Genomic DNA, 13,180 nt, shown 5'->3' with positions numbered 1-13,180 from the left:
CCTCTCCCTCCAAGTCTCTTTTCTTTATCTGCCCTTTGTAGCAAGCGTTTTTTTCACATACTACACTATATACTTACTACATACTACATATTCTCGCAATGGCACCCTCAGCTATTGACTCAACAGCCAACGACGTCCAAAACCTGGACTTCCAAGGCAACTTTGTCCAAATCATCAACGGCAAAAGTGCACCAACAGACAAAACCCGCCACGGAATCAACCCAGCCACTCTCAAGCCGAGGCCTGACGTCCCCGTCGCGACTCAGGAGGACGTCGACAAGGCCGTCGAGGCCGGCAAGGCGGCGTTTAAGAAGTGGCGCAAGGTCCCCTACGAGGAGCGCAAGGCTGCCGTGTTGGCATACGCAGATGCCATTGAAAAGTTCCAGACCGAGTTTCGAGATTTGCTCATCTCGGAGCAGGGAAAGCCGGTACGAGAAACACTTTACAAATGACTTGACTTGACTGCTCAAGGCAAAATTGCTAATATAACGTTGCCTTCTAGATCCCCCAAGCAGATGTCGAAACAGGTGCCGCGATTGCCTGGTTCAGGGGCATGGCCTCCATCGAGCTCCCCGAGGAAATCATCGAAGACAACGACAAGCACACAATCTTCACCAGATACACGCCTTTGGGCGTGGCTGCCGCCATCGTTCCCTGGAACTTCCCCCTCTTGGTAGCAGCTGGAAAGATGGCACCCGCTTTGCTCACGGGAAACGTCGTCATCCTCAAGCCCTCGTAAGCCTCGCCCCTACTATCAGCATGCTTCAACGTTTTGCCCTTTCTCTCTAACTCGTGTATTAGGCCTTTCACGCCCTACGGCGGCCTGAAGCTCGTTGAGTTGGCGCAGCAGTTCTTCCCTCCTGGCGTTGTTCAATCTCTCAGCGGAGATGACAATCTTGGTCCTTGGATCACTAGCCACCCTGGCATCGACAAGATTAGCTTTACAGGTTCAACACACACAGGGAAGCTGGTTATGCAGAGTGCGTCCAAAACTCTGAAGAGAGTCACTCTTGAGCTGTAAGTCTTCTGATCTATAAGTCTTGGTCTTAGTAGGAGCATTATCTGACAGCATTAATAGTGGTGGCAATGACGCGGCCATTGTCTTCCCCGATGTAGATGTCGAAAGCGTAGCAGAAAAAGCTGCTCTCTACGCCTTTGTCAACTCTGGACAGGTAAGCCACGTCAACAGATACGCCTCAAAAACAGTCCGGCTAACGTGCTCCTTTTTGCTCAGGTCTGCTTAAACATGAAGCGCATCTACGTCCACGAATCCATCTTTGAACAGTTTCGCGACGCCATGGTCAAGCACATCAAGGCCTACACCGTGGGCGACGGATCCCAGACCGGTGTCAGTCACGGGCCTGTTCAAAACTCGATGCAGTACGAGCGCGTCAAGACATACTTTGACGATATCGAGAAGCAAGGCTGGAAGGTCGCTGTTGGCGGCAAGATTGAGCCTTTAGCGAATGGCTACTATATCACCCCTACTGTTATTGACCGACCTCCTGAAGACTCGCGAATTGTCGTGGAGGAACCTTTTGGTAAGAGAGAAAAGAAGATGGATATCATAGAGAGTATGATACTAATGGCTTTGCAATTATTCAGGCCCCATCGTTCCCCTGCTCTCATGGAGCACCGAAGAAGAAGTCATCGCTCGCGCAAACAACTCAACCATGGGCCTCGGCGCCTCCGTATGGTCCAAGGACGTCAAGAAAGCCGAGCAGTTCGGCCGCGATCTCGAAGCCGGGACCGTCTGGATCAACGGACACTTTGAGATCAACCCGCTGGTGCCATTTGGCGGACACAAGGAGAGCGGCATCGGTGTCGAGTGGGGAGCCAACGGCTTGAAGGAGTACTGCAACGTGCAGTCTATGTTTGTGAACAAATAAAGTAGACGGAGAGGCTCTCGGATGATGCATCTCTGATAATAAATATACCCTTATTGAAGCTACTGTCACGAGCTGCGTTTATACATGACAATAGCATACAAAGCATGCGCAAGAGGTGAAAACGGTCAAGTTAGAGATTCGCTCTTATATTAATGGTATATTGTCATATCCACAGCCGTCAAATGCACATGTCAAACAGTCGTCAACTTTTTTCTCCCAAATATATCGTGTGCCAAATATGTCGTGTGCGTAGTTCATACTGCTAAATCAACATCTTGTTGCTATATCGTTTCATCATTCGCTATAAACAAGATAAAAGCAGAGGCGTTTCTCATAAGGGTACGCCGTTACCAAGAAAAGCAACGTTTGGATCGGAATTCGCATCGGAGCCTAAGCCCGAAAACCCATCATTACTGTCAAGGCTCATTTGAGCATTGAGTGGGCTTAGAAACGTATCAGTGGATAAAGGAGGGGGTGTTAGTGCTGTCTCGTTCAGTGCCGACATGGCTACGTAGTCGACCATGAGCCACAGCGCAGATTCCAATTTCGGATCGACTTCCGGCGTTTGGGAGTCCACAAGGGCGGCGAGAGAATGGTAGTTGGCATCGAATAGCATTAATTGAAGATGCTGATATAGCAAGTGGGATGTCAATAATCATAGAATGGCGCGGAATAAGCAATGTAGACTCACCATTTTCGAAGCATGATCCCATCTCCTCCCTGTCCTTTCTAGTATATGAATGGCCTTTTGGTAGTGGTTGAGTGTTTCCGGGTCCGTCACCTGCCCCTTCTCTTGGTCGATATGGATGGCTAAAGAGAGAATGCCACCGGCAAGGATGGAGGCATATGCGTAAAAGGAGGATTGAACATGGCAGCCAGATGCAATGGCATCCTCCACTAAGCTGGATATTGATCGAGCATGATTGCAGCTGATTTGAAAGGAACGAGTTAAAAATTTCGGCGGTACCTTGCAATTTGATTTCTGGAGCCTCATCCGGAGAAGAAAGGGGTGATTAAGGAGACAGTGAGCGGTGTGAAATACGATGCGCGCAAACACAACGTGTTCAAGTGACTGGAAGTCCAGGGTGCCATCCGGCCTGCGATAGTGCTCTACAATTTGAGGGATAGAAGGAGTCTCCACTTGAAGATGATGGTCGATTAAAAGTAAAAAGGTGTTTAGTAGTGTGAAGTCGGACCTGGGATCCCATGGTGGCATTTCGTCCATCTCACGCCCATGCAAGACATATCGACAACATCGACCCAAGGCTGTCGCAGCGAGTATCGTCTGCGTAAAGGTGCCGTTGACCGATGATTCCGTCTCGGATTTCCAGTTGATAAGCTGATGGAGTGTGGGAGTCTTCTTCCAGATGCCCCTTCTGAGTGTCTCCTCGTCGCTGGGCAGTTGGACGTGAATATCCTCCTCGGCAATGGCAGGCGGGCGGCTTTGACCAACTGAGACCAGCTTGTCAAGAAGGTATATTGACCAAAAAGCCCTCCGGTGTTCTTCCTGCTCAATTGGTGGCATTGTATTTTTCGGTTCCCTCATGAGCTGCAAGTCTTGCGCAATGCGGACGGCAAGGCCAATCTTTAACCACCCCGAACTTGTACGACCGCCTATATAAAACAAAGTTAACAATGTCAACGTTCGTTCCTTATTAAGATGTGGCTTACATGTAAAATCGACCACGCCAAGGATGTTGCTAGCTTGGGCAACTGCCAACGTCGGATTGTTCTCGACGGTCAGATGCTCATGGAGGATGGCTAGCCAGGCTTCTCTAGCGTATGCCTCGGTGGCCTCGCGTATGGAACCCTGGAAGTATTCGATATCTGAGAATTTAAGGGCAGAGGCCAAAATTGCAAAGAGCAGGCACTTTGGTATAAGACCGTAGTTGACCCTCTCCCGGAAGCTCTGTTCGTGAAAATATGAATATGGCTGGTTGTGGACGTGGAGGAAATATGCATCGATGAGGTGATCCATGACGGCGGGAGGCGGCGCGGTAGTAAATCTCCTATAGGAGAAGTTAGCCCATGCTGTCATTCCAAAGTAGGAAAGGATATTCCCATCCGTTCATGTCACGGTGGTTGAAGCCAACATACATTGTACTTGACAAGTCGGGAACGGTGTTTGTGGGCTCGGGGGCGGAAGGCGGATATTGATGCTGAGGAGGCGATGGCTCGGTGAACTTTGGCGAGACTTCCTGGTAGCCAGTGGCAGCCGCGAGATCTGGGAAAGCAACGGATCCATTCTGATGCTCGCCATTCCTGTAAACGAGAGACGCATGGTTAGTACCGAATTCCATTTGATATGCGGTCGTCGTCCGGTGATTGGGACGGGAGCATTGATCGGGGATGACAAACAGAAAGCCAATCAGGCCTTGGCTGTGCAGTTGCGCCAGCTGCGATTCGATGGTGTTGATCCTATTCAGGAGCTCCGGCTACATATCCCATGGTTAGGACGCAACTCGTCTACCACCAGAATTGATTTCCAAGGGTTCATGGCTCACATCAACCACGCCGGCGCGAGGGAAGAGAGAAGACGGCGATTTGCCCTTTGCCGCGCCATTGTTCGCAGCAACTGAAGCTGAGCTCGGGGGATTGGTGGTGGAGTAGGGTTCATAGTGGCAGACGCGATCGACTCGTCGACAGTTCATGCATCTGGGCCGCTCGCCGGAACATCTCGTCTTGCGATGCCTGGAGAAGAAGATTCACACACAGAAGTCAGCCTCTGGGGTATTCCCATCTTGTTCGTTCGACACAATGTGCACGGCCCAGAGAGAGCTGGACCGGAGACGTGTTGGCGGGTGGTTGCGCACCGACAATTCGTGCAGGCCTGGCGGATGCGGCGGATGGTGTTGACAGTTGGTGGAGGCCGCGATCGGCCATCGGACCGTTCCCATGAAGCATCGGCTGCTGTTCCGTCGGACGAGGACATGGTGTCGCCGCATGCCTCAGATGACGGAGGCGGAGAAAACCATGGACAGCAGAGTCGAGATGAGATGCAGCACGAAGATTGCTTCCATGGAACAAAAGAATGAGCGGGGTACATAACGGGTAGCGTTTGTGCATAACTGCATAGCTGGCAGCCGAGTCGGGTACCGGCTACAGGCCGTTTGCCGCGGGGTACCTGCCAGGGGGGCGGTGCCAGGCTGTCGGAGGGCTACTGGCCAGCGTGCACAGCGCCTGTAGCGAGCAGCTGACGCAAGACCGCGCTGTACCCTTAGCGCTGGTCGCTCGTACTCGGTACCTCTGAGCTGATGTCTCCTGGCCCAGATCACTAACACTGTTTAGCGGCCTCTAGTTGCGATGGGCGCTCCCCACGGGGATCTACTCCTTTATGTTGTACCGCGTTTTCGACTCTTTTGTTGGGTATCGCTGGCTGTTGGAAATAGCATTTGATTTCTTCATAGCCTCGAATTGTGTCGTGCCGCATCTCTTCTCAGTGACTGAAAATTTTCTCCCTCTTCGCTCTTCCAAACAGCACGATGCTGAGGGCTGATTAGTGAACGACAGCTCGCCATCAAGCCTATCGATTGCCTCCAGGTCAGCAAGGCCTGCGCTCTGGAAATGCTGGCAATGACTCGGGCTATTCCGCTGACAAACCACCAATTGCTGGTTTATGCCTCCTGTTGGTAGAAATCGAAATATTGATGACATGCCGGTAATGGTGTCGGTCGTATACGCCCCGTAAAGCCAGCGAATGAAACTCGTGGAAAGCAGTATTCCGCCGGCCTCTGCGCAGGCCTGGTCTTGTTATTCCGATTCCTAGACGGGATAGTTGACCATGTCTCGTGTTGCTGTCTGCCCCTCTTCTTGCATAGCATGGCATCTTCAAGGAGCGTCTCCAAATGCGCGTATGGAATCGAATGCCTGTACCCTCACCCTTGTCGACTTGCGTTTTAGTATGAGCCACTTTGACGATTGAGCAATCGGATGGCTCATCTCGCTTCTCCAGGTCCGCCCGTCGAACAGGCAGCGAGATTCTTGAGGCACCAGGAACTTCTAAATCGGGCAACGGACGCGAAGAACGCTGTAGCTTATCTGCACGAACTCTAATCGTTCATTAGTTGCATCTGAAGAGAATATCTCGGAGCCAGATTCAGTTAGACAGGCATGCCTTCAGCCTAATCAACGAACTCCAAGGAGACTCCCATCAAACCCTCCATGTCGGAGGTTTAGCAACAGCTTGATGGTGAACAGGGAAGTTATGATGATCTATGATTCACCATTTTGGAATGCACCCTGCGATATATTAGTTGGCATCCTGCATAGTGCTCTGGATAAGATTCGATACTCGGACCTGACGGCCGCATCTTGACCTGGACAAGGCTGGGCATTTGCTTACCATCTAACGGGCGCCGCGCTTTTTGAAGACTGAAGTCAGAAAATCTCGAAGCGCAGAGATGCTTATTCCATCTCATGAGAAAGGAAGAGATGCCGGGGTACCCGGTGCAGATCGCCCATCGTCAATCTCGTCTAGCGGATCCTGGCCGGGATTCGCAGTTGGGGAGGCGTCTCATGGCACACCATCCTCTAGAACGCGAGCCTTTGCGCGCGACATCTTGGAGATGCAATCGTCAGAGCTCCAGTAGAGCAATTCAGTTATTGTTTGCCTCTTGTGAAGATGCAACTGCTGTGATGTCGTTGTACCCCTCTATACTCGGTTGGACGATGCACCGGTCCGCAGCGGTCCGCGTGGGGCCTTTCCGGCGCATTGTTGCGAATAGTCAACAATATGTACCAAGTATCTCCAAGGAATCGGTAGCTTGCGATGGTGAATTTAAGGGCGAAATATGTACGGCTGTACTTGTCGAGATTCTCCAGTCGGTCGGCCTCAAGCCTGCGGAATTGAGGTGGTGAGTGCAAAACACATAGTGCTGTACATACCTGCCTATGTACATGTAGGTAACTGGAGACCAAGCTCTTGGTGATTAAGTCACTGGAGATGAGATGTTACACGATGCAGGTATAATACATGCACCTATTCCATGACTGCTAGAACATGGTAAGAGCGCGAAGAGCCGAGCGAAAGACGTGAGTTAATAAAGGGATGGGGATCTTCACTTGAAATGGTTGCTAAGCGGGCAGCATCAATGGTTCCACATTCGGATCAATAGACTATTGATATGGAGAGCCGACACCAAAAGATAAGACTTGGACTAGTTTCATTGCACTCAAGGCAAGGGAGAGCCTGACAGCGACTTCTGTGTTGTCGCTTGGTAGCGTACGATGGTGGCATTTATTTTTACATTTTCCGTCAAGCAATCAAGAAGGTTTCTAGTGAGCAGCAAATCAAATTAATCTCGCTTGTCCAAATTTTCACAACTAGAATACCGCAATCTATAAATCTCTCTATATGCTATAAATTTCTGTCGCCATCTTCAACTGTGTGTTCCAACTACCGGACCTCCATTGCTTGCATTGAAATGCGGCCTCTTTTGCCCATTCGCGGCTCGAAGAGAAGCGCTCTTTGCCATGCCATTATGGCAGCCGTTGAAAGAAAGTTCACTAATACCAGGGTAGCCCTTGATACCCGTGGCCTTCTCCAGTCTAACGGCTAGATCATCCGACACTTCGCGGAATATGGCAATCTGGCGCTTAATAATCTCCTTTTCAGTACAAGTGCTCATATGGCCGGCCACGTTGTTGATGAATCGCTCCTTGGCGGCGTCATCAAAAACTCTCTCCCAAAGGGCACGAGGCTGGTTAAAGTCCTCGGGCCTGATCTCTGAGAGGAAAGTGACTGCCTTTCCAACAAAGGCCCCGTGAGTCTCGTCTAAATTTGTGTTGCGTTCTTTGAAAGAAATCGGCTCAATGGAAGAAAAGTAGTTTGCTCTTCCGCCCTGGTTGAAGAAGGCCATGGGGCCGTCTCGCTGGAAGTTGGCCATTTGGTAGCCTGTGCGCGGCGCATTGACGGGAAGTTGCTGATAATTTACACCTAGACGGTGGCGTTGAGTGTCGGGATATGAAAACAAGCGGCCTTGGAGAACAGGGTCGGCCGAGGGTTCAATTCCTAGTATCTGATTAGACACATTTTGCGATGATCATGATAGTGTTGGGCTTACCGGGAACGAGATGAGACGGGCTGAAAGCGATTTGCTCAATCTCGGCAAAGTAATTCTTCACATTCTCATTCAAACAGAGCTCTCCAACCTTGCGGAGAGGAAACTGGCCTTGGGGCCAGCAGTGAGTAAGATCAAAGACGTTGATCTTTTGAGTCTCCCACAGCTCCTCGGCTTGCTTTGGAGTCATGGTCTGCACGCATAAATCCCACTGAGGAAACTCGCCACGCTCAATGGCTTGGTAAAGATCCTTTTGATTCGCATCTGGCGAGCGGCGTGTAGACTCTTGTTGCGTCAGAAAGCCAGTGCCCTGCTTCGAGCGGATGTGGATCTGGCAGTACACCCACGAGCCCTCCTTGTTGACGAGTTTGAAGGTGTGGCCACTGTATCCGTGCATATGGCGCCAGCTATCTGGGATGCCGCGATCGCCAAACGTGTACATGACTTGGTGGACAGATTCTGGATTTTGACAGAAATATTCCCAGAAGATGGTGGAGTCATCGCCGCTGCCGAGATGGCTTGCGGGGTGTCGCTTCTGAGTATGGATCAAATGAGGGAACTTTGCGGGATCTCTGATGAAGAAAACCGGCGTATTGTTTTGCACAAGATCCCAGTTGCCTTCATCAGTGCGGAACTTGATGGAGAAGCCTCGCGGGTCTCGTGCATGGTCATGGGAACCACTTTCACCACCGACGGTTGAAAACCGGATGGAAATAGGACACTCTTTTCCTTCAGCGGAGAAAATATCCGCAAGGCAGAGATCGTCGAGCGGATTGGTAGTTCTGTAGTAGCCATGGGCACCGCCACCCTTTGCATGGACAACTCTCTCGGGGATTCTCTCGCGATCAAAGTGTGACAGGAGATCGATGAGGTGAAAGTCTTGGAGCAGCAAAGGGCCATTTTCTCCAGCTCGCTGGGTTTCTACATATCAGTTAGTCTACTGTATTCACTTCTAGTAGTTGAGAACGAGAAGTGTGTGACTGTAGTAATGCATACCGAAAGGATGAGGAATTGGTGCACCATTGCTAGCCGTATACACGGTCTGCTGAGATGTAGTGTTGCGATCATTGGTATAGTTCAGGTGCAAATCGCCTGCTCTAAATTAGCCTCAATTTCTAAAGGTCCAGCTTCAGTAACATTATGAGGCAGGTATACACATACCATTCTTACGGCTTGATGCCGAGTAAGATGTAGAAGCCATGGTTTAATCTGTCAAAGTCTTTTCTTTTGATACTAGAAACGAAACACTTTGAAAACAAAACACTTTGAATGTGTCTTTCTATCTGGGGAATTTCCATCAACAAACAGCTCTTAGGGTTTATATACGTGATCATGGTCAATGAATACTTGGTACAATATGACTGGATTTGCCTTGAGCTAGGAGCTCCCGTGTAAGTGAAGCCTGTGACGTAGCGTGCCTGAATAACTCTTCAGCACGTGGCTAATCAAACAGCTTTGACGCCATTGGCCGAGATGACTCGACCTCGTTCACGCATCTGCAAATGGGGCAAGACTCGGATCTCCGACGGTAGCGGCTAGGCTGTTCTTGGAAGCGCACGGCGAGGCTTTACTCGTTTGACGCAACTCACGGCTTGCAAGTACATATTCACGCTCACATAACGTTTCGTAAGCCAGTTGTTTCCGTGCAAGTGCCGAAGGCCCGATAGCGTATCTAAGATGCAGATTTTCGGCAGTTGAGTCCCATGTGCGATGTAGTCCTCGTATGTACGATGCGCTGCTGCCGACGCAAGATGATGTAAGAATCCTAGGCAGCTGTGCATTTGAACTTTCTGCAACCTGGAAGTGGACATCTTGAGCGATAGTAGGATTTTCGGCTGAAATTCCATACGATTTAGAAACATGGCTATGCCGATTTGTTAATTTGACCAGTCAAGAAACCAAGACGACGAGTTTACACTAACAATTTTCTTGTCTCTCGCTCCTTAGATGATGACTTCCAAAACCCATGACATAATCATATCTTTAGCTAGATGGCTATACAATTGTAGCGTTGCTGTTGAAAATCCCGAGCTGCCCCGTGTCTCTGCAAGTGGGTGGCACAAGTTTGATCTCTTGTGAATAATGAGCATCATACGTGGTAGTTTCCGTCCTTCCGCCGGACGATATCACTAATTATGCTTAGGTGTTGTTTTATGAAATGAAATGTGGTATCAAATAGGTGTTGTAAATTTCCATTCATCCGTATATGCTTGGGAAGTATATAAAACTAGTATTGAGGAGTGCTAGTGAGATTTCGGTGTAAGAGTCTGGCCGTTTACAAGCAGTAGCGAAGAAGTAAATCAAACTACATTCAATTATAGACTATTTAGTATTTTCAATTTGAGAGATTAGCGAGCTTAGCGATTATACTGAACATTAAAATTATTACTCAAGATGTCAAGTTCAATGTCTTCTTCGTTCTTAGACGTGGTCGCTGCGGCTATCCAATTCCGGTAAGCGCGCTGTTCAAATCCTCGAGGCCAGAGGCTATTCCATAATTAGCAGTTGACAGCGAACAGTCATAACACCAGAGACTGACATCATTGAAGGATTGAACATGATGGGCAGCAGAAGGAATTTCTCTTCGTAATACAGAGAATATGGAATAGCTTGATAAGCCTGAATCAGAACGCAAAGCATACAAATCTGCCAGTCTTGGGAGATTGCACATCGAACGTATACGTAGAACAAAGTGGCATAAGTGGACTCCGATTGAAGCTATCCAGGTAAGATGCCATTCCATGTAAAAGTCTATAAATGTATTGCCCTTGTGTCGTTCATTTGCCCAATATAAGTCATCTCATCATTCCCAACATTACCAGATTCCTAGTAGACTCATTGATATCCAACTTCACTCCCGCCAGGTGTCCGTTGGTGAATCGGTAATAACCGGCTTCCATTCATATGATCACGAAGAATGTCGTCAAAGTTAAACCTCGCCTGCGAAGAGCGACTTTTCCAACTGCTCGCAATTGGACGATTCGTAATCCACTCCCATGTAAACTGCTCTTCCATAGATCGCTGCTCATCGTAAATGTCAATCTCCCGCTTAGCCGCACTATTGTCGTCAAGCTCGGGAGAGAAGCGCGCCTGAGCAATGGGATAATAAGTTAGAGTCTCTCGATTGATCCAGCCGCTGTTGAATCGAGAGGGCTTGGCATAGTAGCACATGAAGCCTTGGGCGCTCGTCTCCGGTATCAGCATGGAGATAATCCGCAGCGCTGGGCTGGGATATCGCTCGATCCTGTCTGTCGAGAGTAGGTTGTGGCTGAGCTCCATCTTATGCAGGACTTTGAGGCTGGCAGAGAGAACGTAGCCGTTGAATAGCCCCTGTTCTCCAGTCTGCTGCATCAGCTGCGCGATCCAGCGGAGCCATGATGGCCAAGGGCTGCACTGGCCAGCGATATATAGGATGGGTAAGAAGCTGTGATCCATCTCCTCGCCGGAAACAGGAACATCTGTAGAGTATACGGCAGTGGGGAGAGTCCGTGAGTGAGTGTTCATAGCATGAGTGGCTGCAAAACGTATAGTCTGGTAAAAGTGTATGTAGGCTTCGGATTCCAACTTTTTGACATCTTGGCTCTTATCATAAAGGCAGAGCGTCCACAAGATGCGAGCCGTGAGGAAGTTGAACATTGCCCCAGAGAGACATAGGTGCAGTGGCAGTGGCAAGAAGGGAGACGGAGGGATGGGAAAATGAGACTCTTCTGAGCTGCCGAGGCTGGCCAGGGATGCCGTGTCCAGTTCAAGGCTCGGATGGAGATGGCCATGGACGTCTCTCCACTCTCGCAAATCACGCTGCAGTCGGTAGACCTTTTCCAGCAGCACAGCGGGATCCTGTCGAGTTGGTGTGAGATTCCACATCTCATCGTGTGCCCCAGAGTCAGCAAGAAGCTGAAGCAGGCTGCGTTGCAGGTCGAAGGCGTTTGATGCAATATGGCTGGTAGGCATCGTATGGCCAATAGAGAGGAGCATATTAGGAAGCGGCACCGCCATGTAGCAGGTCCACGCAAGAGTCTGCAGTGTAGTTTCTAGAGACTCCAGCGCAAGATCATCAACACGAAGTGAGGTATTAGACCTCAGAGCTGTGAAGTAGTAGTGAGCTGTGCGGACATGGCCATAAGCAGCCGGGATGTTGCCTGCAAAGCACTATTGAGACGATTGCCTTCAATATTAGCCACGATAACCGCATGTCACACTCTTGTATTCATCTTCAATACGCCACTTACCTCAAAGTAGGCCATGAACACCAACACGGCCGTCAAAATGTCGAGAGACTTCTCGGCTTCATCGAGACAGCCTGAGAGCTCCTGCAACGCCCTTGTGTAACCCTGAACGGCAATCACTTTGGTGTCCAGCCCGCGGTTCTGGTCGTTCTCCCCAAGCATGGCAGTCATGAGGGAAGCACGGTGCATGCACCCCAGCGCCAGGATTCCGCGCTGGGCATACTCGATGATCAAGGCCTCCTCACATAGGCGGTCTCTCCAGAACGGCAACCGGTCAGCCGGGAACAGCATGACTACTGTCCGGAAGAAGAACTGGTGATACGAGAGCACTTCCCTGGCGGCGGCACAGGGACGAAGCGACATGCGAGGGTTGCTGGGCAGACCAATCAACGGCAAGCCGTCGACACGGAACTGCGGCCGGGGCAGAGCGGGATGGGCGGGTATGCCGGACGGGCCGCTGGCGCCGGAGGGCGGTCCGGAGGGAGTGGAACCGGCACCGAGGCTCTGGGAGCTCTGGTTCTGCGGCGAGACGCGGAACTCGTCGCCGGTGCCGTCATGGTCGTCGGCCGGCGAGTTCTGCTGCGAGTGGGACGCGCCACGAAGGCTCGGCGCCCGCACCTCGATGTGCCTCCTGGGCGCGTAACCCGCACATTCGACGTTGGCGATGGCGCAGCGGTTACAGGCCGGCTTGCGCTCGTCGCACTTGACGCGGCGGGCCCGACACGTGAGGCAGCCAGTGCGCGTGCGTCTCTTGATCTCGCTCATGATAGACGACTCCTCCCGAGGAAAAGGGGGGCGTCACGTCTCTTCCAAAGGATTTGATGGGTTGGGATGCTTGCTTTCGAGCCAAGCGAGCTAAGCGTTGCAGCCCCCCATGACTTGCGTACATTAGGTAATTTCGGAGACACGGTAGGCTCCTGATTTGAACGTGTAGCCGGAGATGAACCCACTTTGAATCTGGGGTTGCAGACCAGCAGACGAGATAGGCGAGGGTGCCGAATCCGCA

At 50.7% G+C, this 13,180-nt stretch overlaps 4 protein-coding genes across 4 annotated transcripts; 1 reads left to right on the top strand and 3 right to left on the bottom strand.

Moving 5' to 3' along the window:
• Positions 1-98: 98 nt before the first annotated feature.
• On the top strand, positions 99-1,889 carry TrAtP1_011387 (uncharacterized protein; the record flags this gene model as incomplete). Its single annotated transcript, XM_014083360.1, has 6 exons — positions 99-428; positions 503-735; positions 802-1,017; positions 1,079-1,172; positions 1,235-1,541; positions 1,606-1,889. The coding sequence occupies 6 exons, from the start codon at positions 99-101 to the stop codon at positions 1,887-1,889; spliced, it is 1,464 nt and encodes a 487-aa protein (XP_013938835.1).
• Positions 1,890-2,220: 331 nt separating this feature from the next.
• TrAtP1_011386 (uncharacterized protein) lies at positions 2,221-4,935 on the bottom strand (the record flags this gene model as incomplete). Its single annotated transcript, XM_066115092.1, has 7 exons — positions 2,221-2,517; positions 2,581-3,503; positions 3,561-3,898; positions 3,987-4,151; positions 4,248-4,324; positions 4,394-4,580; positions 4,703-4,935. 7 exons carry the CDS (start codon positions 4,933-4,935, stop codon positions 2,221-2,223), a joined length of 2,220 nt encoding a protein of 739 aa, XP_065971190.1.
• Positions 4,936-7,150: 2,215 nt separating this feature from the next.
• TrAtP1_011385 (uncharacterized protein) lies at positions 7,151-9,246 on the bottom strand. Its single transcript, XM_014084552.2, has 4 exons — positions 9,110-9,246; positions 8,945-9,040; positions 7,952-8,869; positions 7,151-7,899 (listed from the first exon to the last, which is right to left on the bottom strand). The coding sequence occupies exons 1-4, from the start codon at positions 9,147-9,149 to the stop codon at positions 7,268-7,270; spliced, it is 1,686 nt and encodes a 561-aa protein (XP_013940027.1). The 5' UTR covers positions 9,150-9,246; the 3' UTR covers positions 7,151-7,267.
• Positions 9,247-10,684: 1,438 nt separating this feature from the next.
• On the bottom strand, positions 10,685-12,990 carry TrAtP1_011384 (uncharacterized protein). Its single transcript, XM_066115091.1, has 2 exons — positions 12,178-12,990; positions 10,685-12,097 (listed from the first exon to the last, which is right to left on the bottom strand). The coding sequence occupies exons 1-2, from the start codon at positions 12,937-12,939 to the stop codon at positions 10,784-10,786; spliced, it is 2,076 nt and encodes a 691-aa protein (XP_065971189.1). The 5' UTR covers positions 12,940-12,990; the 3' UTR covers positions 10,685-10,783.
• Positions 12,991-13,180: the final 190 nt, after the last annotated feature.

Source organism: Trichoderma atroviride, chromosome 6, assembly GCF_020647795.1.
Source record: "Trichoderma atroviride chromosome 6, complete sequence".
In the NCBI taxonomy this organism is placed as follows: Eukaryota; Fungi; Ascomycota; class Sordariomycetes; order Hypocreales; family Hypocreaceae; genus Trichoderma; species Trichoderma atroviride.
Note: the sequence above shows the minus strand (reverse complement) of the source record. Positions and strands in the feature narration are given on the sequence as shown.

Coding starts and splice junctions, on each gene's coding strand:
- TrAtP1_011385 (XM_014084552.2), bottom strand. CDS start 9,149: ATGGCTTCTACATCTTACTCGGCATCAAGCCGTAAGAATG. Junction 8,870..8,944: donor ACCAATTCCTCATCCTTTCG/GTATGCATTACT, acceptor ACTGATATGTAG/AAACCCAGCGAGCTGGAGAA. Junction 7,900..7,951: donor CCCGTCTCATCTCGTTCCCG/GTAAGCCCAACA, acceptor ATCAGATACTAG/GAATTGAACCCTCGGCCGAC.
- TrAtP1_011384 (XM_066115091.1), bottom strand. CDS start 12,939: ATGAGCGAGATCAAGAGACGCACGCGCACTGGCTGCCTCACGTGTCGG. Junction 12,098..12,177: donor TGTTCATGGCCTACTTTGAG/GTAAGTGGCGTA, acceptor TCGTCTCAATAG/TGCTTTGCAGGCAACATCCC.